Source organism: Haliaeetus albicilla, chromosome 23, assembly GCF_947461875.1.
Source record: "Haliaeetus albicilla chromosome 23, bHalAlb1.1, whole genome shotgun sequence".
Lineage (NCBI taxonomy): Eukaryota > Metazoa > Chordata > Aves > Accipitriformes > Accipitridae > Haliaeetus > Haliaeetus albicilla.
In genome coordinates this window covers 4635360-4651603 of record NC_091505.1, presented here as the reverse complement: position 1 = coordinate 4651603, position 16244 = coordinate 4635360, and the positions used below count along the sequence as shown (strand labels likewise).

At 41.8% G+C, this 16244-nt stretch overlaps 2 protein-coding genes across 6 annotated transcripts in view; one reads left to right on the top strand and one right to left on the bottom strand.

Annotated features, from left to right (window-relative positions):
* ACSL4 (acyl-CoA synthetase long chain family member 4) overlaps positions 1 to 13957 on the bottom strand; it is a 41597-nt gene extending 27640 nt beyond the window's left edge. Inside the window, exon 1 of one of the 5 annotated variants that reach the window (XM_069810973.1) lies at positions 13868 to 13957. The gene's annotated coding sequence lies outside the window, so the exon portion shown is untranslated. Of the gene's footprint in view, positions 1 to 2503; positions 2583 to 11906; positions 11926 to 13867 lie in introns of those variants that run through there. The other 4 variants (XM_069810970.1, XM_069810971.1, XM_009914287.2 and 1 more) reach the window with 4 other exon arrangements.
* Positions 13139 to 14101, top strand: LOC138690791 (basic salivary proline-rich protein 3-like). Its single transcript, XM_069811691.1, has one exon. It carries the CDS (start codon positions 13139 to 13141, stop codon positions 14099 to 14101), a length of 963 nt encoding a protein of 320 aa, XP_069667792.1.
* Positions 14102 to 16244: the final 2143 nt, after the last annotated feature.

Sequence of the window (16244 nt, the reverse complement as noted above, 5' to 3'; positions counted from 1 at the left end):
TCATTTTGACAAGAAATTCTGCTACCAATTTTGTATTTACCTTTATTGCTTTTAAAAAACTCCATCGTCTCTCATCAGTGGCATTAGGTTGCTTTATTCTCAGACATTGGTCATAATTTAGGTAGTGAAATTAATTACATACTTAAAGGGGGGGGGGCTGGGGGAGAAGTAAATGTTCCTTCTCATGTACTACATTAGCAGTCTTTTGCCTACCAATAAGTGTACTGGGAGATGGGGAGGTTTTTTCTAAAGTTCTTACAGGTTTTTCAAAGTTCTGTGAGGACAGTCAACAAGAGGAACACCAGAGTTGGGAAATATCATTTCCCTTTTCTGTTAGGAGCTCACATCCAAATGCAAATTCCTCCCTTTTTTTGTGACTAAGCAAAAAGAATTAGGCTTTCTTATTTGCAATTTGAAGAAATTCTGTCTCTGCAGATGTTCTGATATACAGATGACTGGGTGTGCACTTAAAAAATACAAGTTTAAGAAAACTGTTCCCACCCACAGTCATTTGAGATGGTAGCCCCTGAGATTTCAAGCATGAGTCATCTCTATTTTTCATTTTCATTATGTAACGAGTTAAGCTGCAGAGGAAGATGGTTTGAGAGTCAATAAAAATTAGGAGTATTGGGAGCAAGCATATTTTAATCTTTTGCACAATCACAGTATTTTCCAGTGAAAAAGCAATGATGTCTTTTGTATGTTCAAGGAACTGAATTTTATTGTGGTCTTAATGCAAAATTTTAGCACAGCTTATTGCTTGGTTCATGGTGAACCTATCCTATCACTTTCCAGCCAAATATACCCAGATTCATTTCCAGATATCTATCATCTCTAGATCCACACCTGGAATTTCCAGATAAAGATTTACCTAAGACAGGACTTTGTACTGCAACTTTTTGCTCACTTTAAACTTTTTGTGAATCAATTTGCTTTCCGCTACTTTCGCGTGCTTTATGATAGACTGAGATATCTTTAGGGTGCATTTCTTATAACAACATTATTTGGCAATTCAAGTATTAATTTTTATGAGGAAGATCCAGAGGTATAGACTGGGGACAGGTTGTACGTGGATAATAAAACAATGCAGCGTATACCAATTTAGTCAGAGAAGTTGGGGATTTTACCCATCAGCAAGGGAGATAATACTGGTGACGGCATTTTCTACCAGAGAAGGCAATCTTACCGACTTACTATATCATAACAGTTCTTTGATTTTTATCTCCACTTCAAAGAGGAAGTGAGATGACCAAGCAAATTTCAGTACATTTTCTCCTACAAAGCAAAGTACACATCCAAGTTTTTAGATTTAACAGCTCTAAATAATATTTTGTTCAATCTGAGCAGTGTAACACCATCAGAACAGGAAAACAATGCAAAAGTAGTCCAAACATAAATATTCATACTAAGACAGGAGAACAAGGTAGAAACTAGCATGATTCTTAGAGAAAAGAAGTTTAAAAAAAAAAAGAGGAAAAAAAGACCTCCGAGACAGTTTTAAACAGCAAGGTTTTGAACTTTACCACCCCCTAATACACATGCATGCACATTTATCACACTTCTTATTTAAAGACACCAATACACTTGTTTAAGGTGTACAATTTCAGAGGCAGGCAGATTTTGATGTCCTTAGTCCAAAAATCCAAGTAGCTTTTGCAAAAAGGCAGAGGACGCACTTACACAGGACTGGGTCACAACATCACATGCTCAAAGCCTGAGCTCGAAGTGGAGACAGCACAGAGCAAGCTGGCTCTGGCCGAGGAGGTGCATAACCATATTATCACATACTTGTGCCTCTGCTAATATGTCCTACCCCTCTGCAAAACGTAAGAGCACAGGACAGCTGTGCACTAGCACAGCCACAGAGCTTCCTGAAAGGAATTTGTTCGAGCCCTGCAGGCTCAGAAGACAAAAAAAATGTGTGCGTGAGTATTTGGAGCAAACCACACAGCTAAAACTCAAGCGGCTTGATGGCATGACTTGATATTTAGGTAACTAGATCACCTTTAATATGAATAAAGCAGGAGTCACAGTAGAAACTGCAGAAGAAAGAAACTGTACAGCACTAGACTAAACAGACAGTAAAGTGGTCAGACTTAACATATTTTGAAGGAAGCATGAAGAGGAAACTGACGCTGTTGACCATTCTTTCAACTTATTTTTAGGAACTTTTTTGCTCTGAAAAAGGGACAGAAAAATCCTTAGTATGACACTGTGTATCACAACAGCAATTCATGGTTAATAATAAAAAAGACAGAATTTAATTTGTTAACAACTAAAGTGATACTCAAAAAGCTAACATTGTCAGAAAATGTTTCCATTTTCAGCTTAAAAATACACAGTCCCCACTACAAATCTATCACTATTTGGACTGATCATTATAGTGATGGTAGAAGAAACTTCCCTGTTGGAAGGTTTTAGTAAGGGTTATTTAAGTGCCCACTCCCTAGTTATTGTCAATCTTACTGCTTCCGAGCACACAAAAACACAAGTCACTCTTTACCTTTGATGCAACTGCAATTCAAATGTTTCTAGGTAAATAGGCCAACAAATTCACAAAAAATATAAAAAAGAAAAACATTAAATAGTGAAAATTCTAGGCATCTCTTAGGTTATAAGCATATCTAAACAGACTATTCAATCCACCATTTTCCCGGATTGGTAATATGAGCTTTGTCAGCTGTTTGTTGTTGATACCATTTGTACGACTGCAAAATACTACCTGCTACTTGAAAACATGGAACAGGCTGATCATGTACTTTTACTTTAGGTCAGGGCATACCACTAGAAACTCTTTCCATTAGCATTCTCAATTTTCACCTAAATGCCACATTCCGAGTGCCTTCAGATGCTTGAATGAGATAACATGCTAGCAAACACTGTGCCTGATAAGAAGTTTTAAAATGTACTCTTGGTTAAAGTCAGCATTATGACATTAGACTACTTTTAATAGCCTCAACTTTAAAGCTTACCTTTCTTAAAGATCAACTACTTAATGCTATCCAAGTTATGAAAATATTTTTCATTTTCAGCTTTTGAAGGAAAGGTAAACTTACGAACTAAGAGGTAATACATAACAAATTTATTAAACTGTTTTGTCTGTCTGAGGAACACCTACAAATTACCTCAGAGAAACAGCCAACAGAAACCTTATCCACTATGGCCTTTCAGAGAATAAAATCACACACACACCCTTTACATTTGCATCCAACATCTGCGCACAGACTACGACTCAGAAAGGGAGGAAAACAAGCCTTAGAACAGTTGGTGTGGTCCTAAAATCTCATCCTTTAGGTATAAAGTAGTACTAGCATACACACAAGCTATGCTTGTATCTTATTTTCATGCATATATTCCAGAAATTATGATCCAACCGCAGTGGAAGAGACCTGCACATACAGGTATCCCAGAGGTTTCCCTAAAGCCCTGCTCCTCCTGCCATTAACCCTCCTGCCTCTGCTCACTGCCACTGCTTGGTCATCTCTCTCCCCACTGCAGTTCAGACCAATTGGGTCTACGTTAAATGAGGATTATTTTCCAAACAACACTAACTTTTTAAATGGATGTAGGTTATACCTGAATAACTGCAGTATTTTTACATTGGGGAACGGGGAGAGAAAGACTGCAAGGCTGGTCGCTGCCTGATCTTTTTCATTAGGTAATGTGGTCTGGAAAGAGTCTTATACTTATTTCTGCATATATGATTATCATTCATCAAATCATCTTTGAGCGTTCGAATAACCTGAACTCAGCTCAAGGCTAGAACAAGTTTTTATCTTCAGTTACATTAGACTAAAATTGCCAGACTGTTTAGCATGCTCTCTTTTTCAGTCAAGTTCTACGGAACTGCAATGTACACTGCATGGGTATTGTTATTTAAAGGCATGTAAGAAAAATATGCCTGAAAGATGAAGCTTCAGTGAAATACTGAAATACCTATACAGCTTCTCTTATATGAACTTGAACAGCAAGGATGATGTATAATCCATAAACAAGCCAGACTGAGCACTGACAAAGCCAGAATGGCAAAAAGTAACATACTGATACAAGCCGGATGCTCTCCATGGTTTTCTAAGGCATAATCTTGCTCCGATCCCTGTTCCAATTCCCATTTTGTCACCCTGCTTTTTATTGAAGAATAGCAAGCTTAGTTTCACCTTCCACTTATTCCTCTTCCCTGCGGTGATACATTTCATAACGAAAGCACTTTTGACCAAGTTGTTCAAACAGAGGCACTCATAAAAATGCAAAATTATTTGCATGCTTATGAAATAAACAGAGAATCCATTTTCATAATAAAAATTGAACACATCTGTCTAACAAAGGCACAAAACCAAGGCTATCTTAAATTCAGTATTAAATTATACTATGTAAATACACAGTATGAATCAGCTTTACATACAGGTGTCTTCATGGAAAGTAATATTCAAAATGACAAACTGATGGGCTACTATGGACAGACAAACTACTCTATCCTCACTTCTACTACTGCATCTGGTGCAAAAAGACCACAGGCACCACAAACCAGGATCTCTTGTGTTTTTTTCATATTTCCTTTCTATTGGTGTATCACTTTGCTGTTACTTGACATTTACTGTGAGGGTGGTAAGGCACTGGAACAGGTTGCCCAGAGAGATTGTGGATGCCCCATCCCTGGCAGTGTTCAAGGCCAGGTTGGATGGGGCTTTGAGCAACCTGGTCTGGTGGCAGTTTGGCAGGGGGGTTGGAACTAGATGATCTTTAAGGTCTCTTCCAACCCAAACCGCTCTATAATTCTGTGATTACCACTAGCTGCAGATTACTGTCTCAACTCTTCTATGTAACATTCAAAGCTATAGAAAATACTGTTGTAAAACTACACCTTACCTATATAGTACTGTGATTCTTTTAGTACGTATGTTTTCATTGTGCAAAAAACCCCAAACAAAACCAAAAATGCCATATTAATGACAGAAAAGAGGTTAGAGAGGTTAGTAGCCAAAGCAAATTTTAGGATATAACACAACTTGAGCAAATTACTTTATTGAATTGACATAAAGTGACCTCAGTGTAATGGAGACTCTGACAGAGAAGTGAAAACAGTGCAACAAACCTGCTGGTTCTCTATCAGAGCCTTCAAGTTTAGCTTCACAGCAGCCAACTCAACCCAAATCTGGACTGCTGTGATCCCACTTTGACTGCTCCCTTGGGCTGCAAATTTTGCAGGCAGCCAATTATACATAACCTTTAAGTCAAGGCAGTTGTCCGACGTAGCTCCCTATTCAGTCACACAAGTGCCAGTGCAAGGGAGGAAGCGACAACCTCGGTTTAGTTCAGCTGACACGGAATTACTTGCACCTTTACACTGTAGCTTTATAAGCACTTTAAACAAGCTTAAAATGGAGCTACAAGCATAAAAGGAAGCTACTGCTGAAAGAAGTAGCCTCCACCCATTTTTTGCTGTCCCAGTCTGTCCCTTTCCTTTTGCCAGGAGCCAGAGCGAGTGAGTACAGGCTGCAGCTTTTGCAAGCTTAGTGTGTCCATGGAAGTGCACTATTAGGAAAAAAGCAAGCAGAAGCTGTAGTGTGATAGCTAACCCACTTTTCTCTTTATTGAAAGCCAAAAAACCTCCACCCCAAACCCCATTCCCAAATGTCTTATTAAAATTTTATTACAGATTAATCTTATGTATTCCAAAATATTTTAATATGCATAATTTGTTCTTTATTGAAGGTCAGGAGTTAGTAATCGTCCTAATCCAAAGTGGCTGTATGGTACATAAAACAGCAGCTGACTACTGAGGTGACAGTTTAAGCTATGAAACGAACATCCTCATTCATAAGTTTTTGGGTTTTTGCTATGAGCCAACATCATCAGCGTGCAGTGATATGCAGTTTCCAGCTCCTCAGACTTAACTAGCATATTTGAAGTAGTGACATTTCATAGGCTGCTCAACTCCTCTAGCTTCTGAGACAAAACATTTGTTGAGAATGACTCACTGTGTATTCTACTTATCATATACTTCAGGTAAACTGAACACACTATCTTTTAAAAAATTATTGCATGTATAACTACTAGAGAGGAAACAACTAAGTACCTGACAGATTACTGAAGCAATATGTGAAGTATATCAGTAAATCTGGCCAGTTACATCAATTTGCTATTTTTTTTCAGCAAGATACCTGCATCCCCTTATCAGCAAGTATCACAATACAGGCTCCTTGTAATCTTACCTCTAGCTTCACTCAACCCTACAAACTCAACAGAACACTGATGGCAGCACTCATTTAAATGTGAAAAGACTCATTCAGCTGTATGTGCCACCTGCCATAAAGATGTGCAGAATTGTGAACTGCAACATTGTGTGAAGTTAGATCAAATGTTTTGTAGTACGTGCTCATCTGTAGCCTAACCTGATGGTGAGTGCTCTTCATATTTCACCAAGTGTGAGAACTGACAGTGCAGAGCATTAGATTAGTTAGACTGCAAATAATGAGTATTCATGTTTCTGTAAGCACAACTTTCTTAGTAGACTTTTTGGTTCGAGTTGTCCAGGTGGCTTCCTAGTGTACAGAAACACACATAATAAAATTTACAAAATAGTAACTTATTTCATATATCAAATCAGACTTGTAGCCAGGTGAGCAATCATTACATGAACACAAAAATAAATTATTTTTATTTGGGGGAAGTTCTTATTTTAGCAAATACTCTTGTATATGAAGCTTGCTATTGACCCAAGTAAGCTGGATGTAGAGCGAGCAACTCAGTTGCTCAGTTTCCAGAAACACAGCATACCTTTAGCTTTCGCTTTAAAAGACCAGCAAGAGGTTGACTTGAGTTTCAGGCTCATCAGTAGATGTTATCCTGAACCAAAGAGCATAGTTTGTATGTTACAGCAGAGCAGCTAACAAAAAATTCAAGGACAGGAATCAACAGGTGCGTCCATTGATGCTGCAGAGGGTAGAGAGAGGAATGAATGAAGAACAGTGGGCTCTCTCCAGTGCCAACGGCTGGCTCCTGTTAGGAGCTGTCAGCCCCTCCGGCCATACTGTAGCTGGGGGCCTTTGGGTTCCACAGCAATAAATGGGCAAGTCGGGAAAAAATAATCCCAGGAAAAGCTATCAGATATATCAGTATGACAGTGTTTCTGTCTGTAAAAAAACATTTGAGCAACTGAGGGACAGTAAGAAAAATGCATTTGCACTAGCAGACTGTTAAAGAAAACTGAACACAGGTGTTAAGTCTGTTCTTGCTGTGACACGTAACAAAGATTTTCTGGCAGCCATGGAAGAGCAGCCTTAGGACACATGTGTGCTCTGCAGAAACCATTTATTTGTTTTATATTTCTTTTCCAAGAAACTGAATAGGGAAATACAAAAAACCCCACACTTATAACAACCACCGACACTGAATAAAATTTCTCTTTGTGGTATCACATACTTAAAATCATAATTTTATTCAGTTCCTCTCTGTGCTAATATTTTTTACTCCTATGAGGAGGATTTGTGCAAACAAGGCTCTTAAAAAGGCTTAAGGGTTACTTACCAAGGAGAACATTTATTCAGTTATTTTTTTTAATGGACTACCCTCCATTTCTAACCATGGAGCCGAGTCGATGGCATGTAAGGGATGTAACAGTTAAGAAGTGCAAAGGGTCTGGTGGGCAGAGGCATGTCTAAAAATACACCTATGTGGGAATGGGAGGAAATATGTTAAATAAACAGCAGCTTTTGCACGCTTGACATTTGTTTTGAGTTGCGTTGTTTAAGGGTCAAAAATTTCAGCATGGAAATAAAAGTGTTTTGGAGTGCTCAGTCTCCGATAACCCCAAGCGCAGGAGCCCAGAGATGTCAGACCACACACTGGTGCGCACATGAGCATTACTGCTCACAAGCCTTGTACACCTGGTATGCTTGTGGACTGCCATGGAAGAACAATATTCAGTAAGAATCTTAGCTAAAGGGACTACTACTACTCAAGTTACTGTTCTAAAGTTACACAGCAAACACACAAACAAGCAGTTCTATAAACTAGATATCTAACTGCAGTAACTATAGTTGAAACTGACTAACTGCGCATACAGAGGAAAACCTCAGTGAAGATGCGGTTCAGAATGCACATCTTGTATCTTATAGCACGTAGAACAGTGGTTTAGGAAAAAACCAGCAATCATCCTTTCATGTTACTTGAATCTACTGTTGTGTTTCCTAGAACCTAAGTCACATTTATTAAGCATTATTTAAATTTAAAATGCTACACAGTTAGGTAAAGCACCTAGCCAAGTAGAACAAGGATCAGAGTACACTGTACTATTTTCACTTTAAAATGGGTTGCACAGTATCATAAAATAGCTTAAAAAACCCCAAACAAAAAAAAGCCGGGTCTGCTGTACAGTTCTAACAAGTAATTTTGCAAAACACAACCATTAGCTAGATGTTAAGAAAAATGTTTTCCATGTTGGCCATGCTTATACTACAACAAAAGCGCAATGGGGTAGGCTAAATGTGTCATTAACAGATATTTTAAAAATAAATTATACATTTATTATAAATTTAAATATTTTTTAAATGAAATCCTCTGAACACAAGCATTTCTGTAACTGTCTTGGTATTACTTACAATCTTATTTTCTATAGCAAAGAGAGTTATAACAGAATACCACTTCAGAGTTATTAAAATAATAATTTTAAAGTCTCTTTAATTAGTGCAAATTTTAAGAGTACAAGTACTAGAATGTAATATGCTATTTTAAGTCTGTCCTTGTCATGTCAACTTGTTTCTAATTTCAGAGGCTTTCAAGCATACCCAGATTTTTTTTTAATTGATATATACATCAATATTCTAACTGCCATTATACACTTATGCTATAAAACATTCCCGATTATCAGCTTATGGAAATACAGGCATTCTCCCTGCACACTAACAGAAGTGATGAGCAAAAATCATGAGATGAGATGAGCTGCAGCATCATCACGCAGTTTGAAGTAGAACAGATGGGCACACAGGTATTCTGCTCTGTTTTGACACTTAACAGCTGCTATTGACAGACCAATGAGTTTATAATAAGAATTAAAGAAGAAATATAAATCTATTGCCTAATAGGCAAACTACAAGTATGCTTTTAGAAAAAGATGCTCAACTGATGAAGCAGTAACATACTCTAGGGAATCAATAGTCACAGCAATATATATTGAAGGAAATCCTAGTTCGTTAGTTTTGTCCTCACTGAACAACAGTGGCATTCAAGTGTAACAGACTTAAGAGTCTCGGATTTAAAGTGATAACCAAGGATCTACCTTGGATCACTTTAAATCCGAGACTTTTAAATCTGTGATAATTGGTGGATCACTTTATCTCTACCTTGGAGATAAAGATATCACACCTTGAAGCCCAGTGAACTTCCAGCTGCACAATATCCATCCATTTGGCATTAACTGTACTACAAAAACATGCAAAATTTAAATACAGGAGAAAAAAAAAAAAAAGCTATTTTCTCAATATCTGTGACTCCTTACAAAACACTTTACTGAGGTGAAAAGTACTCTTTGATTTCAATGGAAAGTCCAAGTGCTTAGCTCTATCTGAAGCAAAGAAAGAGGGAAACAATTCCTTACGTCCTTCACATTACACAGCTATGAATCTAAAGGCAAAGCAAATAAAATGCATGCTGACTTTTTGATGTGGTAGCATTAGCTCCAACCTCACTTCCACTATAAGCAACTCATATGCACAAACTTTAAAAATCAGCCATTATACAAATTGACATTCTGGCAACATGTTGGCTAAAGGAAAACATTTCCCACCCCTCCCAGCCCCGTGCCCACAATCACCTTTCCTTACTTGTTCTGTTCCTCTATTTCCCAAGACTGCCTGTGCTATTTATTTCCTTACTGAAAAATGGTTCAATGTGCCTTCCGAGTTTTCTACTATATTTGGGATCATCTTAAAATGTAAAATAATTCTCCAGCCAATTCTACCAACATGCCTCGCTCACACACACTCCTCCTATCTAACCTCTGCAGAAGATCAAGTTCAAGCCGGCACCAAGTTTAGTCCTGACTCAAAAGCTACTATGAGCTATGGCAGCACAGGTCAAAATTAGCATGGTCGCCTGAAGAGTTGAAAGGCTTCCTACCTAGGGCAACGACAATAACAGCAGCAGAAGGAATTTCCACCCCCACCACTCATTCCTAACCTCTGTATCATGCACTTGGTCAGATAAATAATGTTACGTACATCTGGCACATGATGAAAGCCGTATCTTGATTACAAGTACACTTTATATGAAGTATTAGGTAGGCACTGACAGCCCTAAGAAGTGGGGCAGGGAAAGCAGACCTGCTGTAGTTTAAGTTCTGTCCAGTTATTTTTGTTGATCTCGGCCAAGTGGCTCAATGCAGATCATACTAGGTACCTCCTGCAGAAAAGAAAACTGAAACCACATCTCCCAAGCGATTCTGGCAACTGGCCAGAAGATCCTCCTCTTTGCAAGCACAAGTCTCATTCCATGTACTGTCTTTTAGTTCACATCCATACAGAACAAGTGAAAACTTCTCACAGCTCCAGCATATCCAGGATTAAGGCAAGGTTGTCCCCGTCTGTCACTCAGACCACAGACAGCAATCTGTGAGAGAGGGCCTTGGCGCTGGCAGGCTTCATGTCCACCACCGGTCATTATAGAAACCTGTCACACCACTTCCAGTGTGTGTTTTACTTTCAGTGCAATACAAGTTACTCTGCGAGTGAGTGGCCACAAAAGACATAACCAGCACTGTGTTCAGCTTTCATTTTTATGTGCCTATCTACAGGGTTCAAGATTTTGAGGAAACATACAGCTACTAAGAGTGTCAGCAGATTATGGGCAATCCTGATTTCCCTCCCCCACCCCCAACCGAAAAAACCAAGGAAACAAAAGAAAAGCAATAGCAAAGTATTAATAATTCCTATCCACTATAAAGCATAGCTCTACTAGCAGAGGAGAAATACTTTCTTATGCTTTCCCTTGGGCCCTTCTGTACAGCTAACCAATTCCACTAAGCACCTTCCAAACGAAGATGTGACAGAGCAATCCCAGTTACAGGGAGAAGAGGAGGTAACTTTGGAACAAAGATGAACACCAAAGCAGTCACTCTCTAGCTGCTGTAGAATGCAGGAAAATTAAACAGCATAGCCAACTTTTGAGATGTGCCTTCCACAAAAAGGGTGGAAGACATCGCACCATCTAAATAACAATCCAATATATGAACAAATGGAACAGAACTATAAATTTTGTTTCTCAGGAAATTGCTTCCCTCCTTTAATGAAACTTCCTTCTCTCCTGAGAAAATACATGTCCTGAAGCACAGTGACCACAAGCTTAGTTGCGTACACAATGAAGATTTGCCTTAATAATTAACTCCAACTCTTTTTTTAGCTTAACCAATTCCTTATTCAGAACAGTTTTCTTATAAACAAGCACTCATTCATTTGTCATATTAACTACCTAACTCTATTAATCATTAACTTCAACAGATTTGGCATGTTTACTTGGCTCAGGCTACTGTTTAATATTTCATTTGGGTATTAACTTCATATAAAACAGTGTAATAGGCTGCATCTATTTTACTAGATATGTATCTTTACATCACTTGGAATGTATCTGTATCTAATGTCTTGCCTTAGTGATTTGTTCAACAGTGGTTTCTCCAGTTTTATAAAAGGGCTGAAGCATAATCCTCATGTTAGAAGGATGTGTCATCCACTGAACACTGGTAATTTATTATGCTATAGCTGCTGGTAAGTGTTAGATTATTCAATCAGCAGACAACAGGCAACACCGTCACTTGTTTGCACAGTATATGTTACAAATAGCGTTAAAGGTAATACATAAGTAAAGTTTACATGAGATGCAAATACCCAAATAATTAACACATCATGAAACCTTACCACAGTGGGGTTCTTGGGGTGGGGGAAGTTGTCTTGTCTGTTTCAAGTTTATACAGTTCTGTAGTTTAAACAACGAGGGGGAACTGGCAAATACAAAGAAATGAGAGGCAAGAATACATTAAATAATTTCTAAAATAGCTTTTATGTGGAAACATTTAAGGCTTCTGTAGATCTGTATTAAAACACAAACTTTGTATCCATGCATAAAGAGCAGAAGAAAGAAAATGAAACCAATCTTTCTGTAGAACATTGCTAATACTGTCTCTTGTTTGGGAGAAAAGATTGGTTTGGAGATTTATTTGTTTAAAATGTAAGATTTTCACATCTTAGGAAAAAAACCAAACCACCCATGTCTTTCATCATTGCAATTAGTCTGAGATGACAAATCCCAAAGATTGAAAAAGTAGAACTTAAAAGAAAAAAAAATCCTATGTTTCCAATTCCTATTTGTAACTTTATTTGCTAATTTTTGCGCTTCAAATTGGCAAGGCTATAAATGCAAGGTTGTCTATAATAGGAAATGAGAAAGCGTGTCATATTCGTATTTTTATGCTACAACAGTCCAAGATGAAAAGAGCAACCGAGTAAAGGACAGATATTATCTTTAACCTGATAATCGTCTTTTACAACCATCAGGGATGACAGCTGTCCATTTACTTGTTACCAAGGAAACAATCCTTAATTTACACCAAATTTCTCTACAACCTCCATCTATATTTATTGAGCATCCTCACTGGAAAAAAAAAAAAAAGAATATGAAACAATGACGTTAGAAAAAAAGGTGTTATAGTACAAAATAGTCCAAAGGTTGCTGTAATTATTTCATTAAAGCATTAGGTAAAACAGCGGCACTAGATAAGTGCAGCCCACTGTCCTTGGCCCGTAGAGTGTCTGTCCACTCTCCTCCTGGGGCAGGGGAGGCATGCAGCACACGCACACGCTCGCTTTGCATCCAAAAATCCACAAAGCGTACCAAGACATTTCAGAACACGGCAAAGTGAAACTCATCTCAGGGGAACGGGACAACAGAAATACTCGACCGGTTGCTTGCTTTACTTTTAACAGGTGCTCTTATGACGTGAAATCGAAAAGCGTGCCCTGTGCGTAGTGTTGAGCAACGAATCACGCTTTCCTGGGTTCCTGCGTGTGCTACATCAGCATCAGACCATATCCTGAGCCCAACCTCCTTTTCTGCATCTAGAAGGAGGGCGGGGGGGGCTCACAGGCAGGAGATGGCACTGTCGATGTCTCGGGCAGGCCCGCGAAACCCGCCGGCTCCCCGGCGAAGCGCCGAGGAGCAAGTCAGGGATGCTGCGAAGGCCCGGCGAGGAGCGGGGAGCGAGCAGCCCTGCCCCCGGCACCGCTCAGCCGGGCAAGAGGCCGGCGAGGGAGCAGCGGATCCTGCTGCCGGCCCTCCGCCACAGACAAGGACGGGGAACAAGGCGGGGGGGGAGGCGGCACTGCCCCGGGAGCTGCGACGGAGGCCAGCTCAGGGCGAAGGGAGCGACGGACGGAAAGATGCTCGGGGAGCACCCCGGCACCGGGGGGAGCCTTACTGCAGAGAACGGACGCTCCCGCGCAGGTTTATTCTGGGTGGCCAGCCCGAGTACACACACACACTCACACTCACCCCCTCAGCCCCCCGGGAGCCATGCCCGCGGCTCCAGGGAGTCTGGGAGGGATCTGACCCCACGCCACCCCCCCCACACACACACCCCCCCACCCCCCGGCGGCTCCTTCCCTCAGCTGACCCGGCTGCCTCTGCCCGCCTGGGCGGTCCCACCGCCGGCGAGAGCCAGCTCCGGCGCCCCGATCCCTTCCCCGCGGGCAGGGCGACCCTCCCTCCCTCCCTCACCTCATCCCAGACGCTGACGGGGCTGGGGGGGGGCAACGAGGGGAACCTGCCTCGTCCCGTCCCGTCCCGACCCATGGCCGCCTCCCCGGCCGTTACCCGCACTCACCTCTCCCCGCCGCCTCGTCCCGGCGCTGCCGGCGGAGAAGGGGGCCGGCGGCTGTACCGGCCGCTAAAATGGCTGAGGGAGCCAGGAGGGGGGGAGAGGGGAGGAGGAGCGAGCCCCCGCTCTGCCGGCTCCGCCGTCCAATCCTCCCGCCGCCGCCTCGCTGACGCGCCGCCGCGGAGGAAGGGGCGGGGGCGGGCCCGCAGCGAGGCCGCCGCCGGCGGAGGAGAACGATGAGGAGGACGATAATGATGATGATGAGGAGGAGGAGGAGGAGGAGGAGGGGGAGGAGGGGGAGGGGGGGGTCCCAGGGCGGCAGCGGGGGTCGGGCCGCCCGCCCGGCTCCTCGGTAGCGGCTCTGGCCGTGAGGCCCAGCCGGGGTCTCCGAGGCGTCGCCTCTGAGGGAGCCTGAGGGAGGAGGATGTGGCGGGAAGGCGGGCGGCCAGCGCGGTTCAGGCAGAGCTCTGCTGCACCGCCGTCCGCTCCGCTTCGTTAGTTTTCCAGCCGGGCTCGCAGGCACAGCCAGACCGATGGGCACACGGCAAAAAAACCACTTCGAGGCCCAGCCCCAGCCTCCCTGCTCTGGTTAGGGGGCCCGAAGTGGAAGCAGTAAGGCGGCGAGGCCCCATCGTTCAGGCCAGACCAGAGAGCGCGGGGGTTTGTCAGCCAGTTTTGCCTCCTGAGGATCTGGAGACCCCCAGGCCGGGTCGGAGGCCTCTGTGATCTAACTCGGAACAGAAGAAATGGGTTTCAGCAGCAGCAGCGCTGACGAGAGCGACTGGGATTACTCACAGCGCGGTTCAAAAAGCCAGAGGCCACAAATATCTCTACATGATTCATGCAAAAGTTTGCCAGATGGTTTTACGTGTTTTGGAGTCTCGGGCTGCGTCGTAAGAGAACTAGCGCAAAATACCCAACTTTTGATGAGATAGATACAGAGCCGCTTCTTAACAACGTGTAAAGGAAGAGGAAACATTTCGTGCTCCCTCTGCACCGAGCAGAAGTCCAGCACGGTCCTCCCCCAGCCCATATGGAGTGGGACAGAGTGTGAAAAAAGCAAAATTACAAAACAAGCCAGAGCTGTATTTGGTAACAAGAGTTTGCTCCTATAAAAGACAACACCTTGCAGGAGGCTAAAATTTCCTGGCAACAACTGCATATGCAATTTGGCTGTTATATTTAATAGTTCTCATTCTTGGAGAAGCAAAAAGTGCATCACTTCCTTGGATGGAGGCTGAACTGAATCACTGTGTGGGTTTTGCCTTGCTTGGGCTATATGAATTTTAGGGCACTCCGTTATTACTCTCACTTTGTTCTAATTTGTTTCAAACCCCATTGTTTGGCTTAATGTCAAAACATCATCAAATAATCACTAATGAGAGGGTGTGGATTGTGCAAGATGCCCAAAGGCATATCTGTTTTATGCAGATTAAATATTTTTTTGATCTAACCTCCCTGTACTTAGGGAACATTAGGCAAACAAACTTGCTACACCTTTTTTTTCCAACTACAACACCAACACATTAGCCTATTTTCTAAATCTTTCTCATAAGCAGTAAATGGGTAAGAGAATATATTGGTAATTTCTTCCAACTATTTTGCACTTCCTATAGTCTTAAGTTTTGAATTAACTGAGCTTGGATTTACCGTGATGTGTCCTGCCAGTGGGTATGGAAGCACATCTTGTGCGTAAACCAGCCAGAGCACCGGAATGGCTGTAGTGGGTCAGAGTTAGCATCGTATGCTGTTTCCAATGGTGGCTGGTCATCTCCTGGGCAGATAACGAATTGTGCAGCTCAGAGACTTTTAGCTAAAAGTAGTTTATTTCTGCTCTTGATAGACAAATTAAAGGAAGACAAATCCGATTGCTTTCTTAATCCATATACGCTTTTGGCATCTATGGCTTGATGTAGTTCCACAGTTTAACTTCACACTGTGTGCAAATCACTTCTGTATGCTTTGAGCCTTCTGTCTGGTATTTCCATTTGATGTCTCTTGACTTTTGCGTTAATTAACTGTGAATTATCATTCTCTCTTAACTGTCTCCAGGCCACTCCTTGTTCTGTAGATTTGTACCACAGATTCCTCGCACTACTACCTCATTCATCTCTCTTCTAGGCTGACAAGTCTAATGTTTTGCAGGTGCCGTTTCATAGTACCTCCAACAAATTTAAGTTGGAGCTTCCATCTCTCTACCTCAGACTGCATGTTCTTGCTCCCACATGGATTTCAAGTGCTCCAGGTTGTGCGCTCCTACTAAGTGCAACTCTTCCCTCCCCTCTTCCTTTATGCCTTCCCTCTTGGAGACCTCACCAAGCCATGGGACCTCCTCATCAACCTCTTCTTGGCCCTGGACAAGCTGGCCTTGAGTGCCATAGCA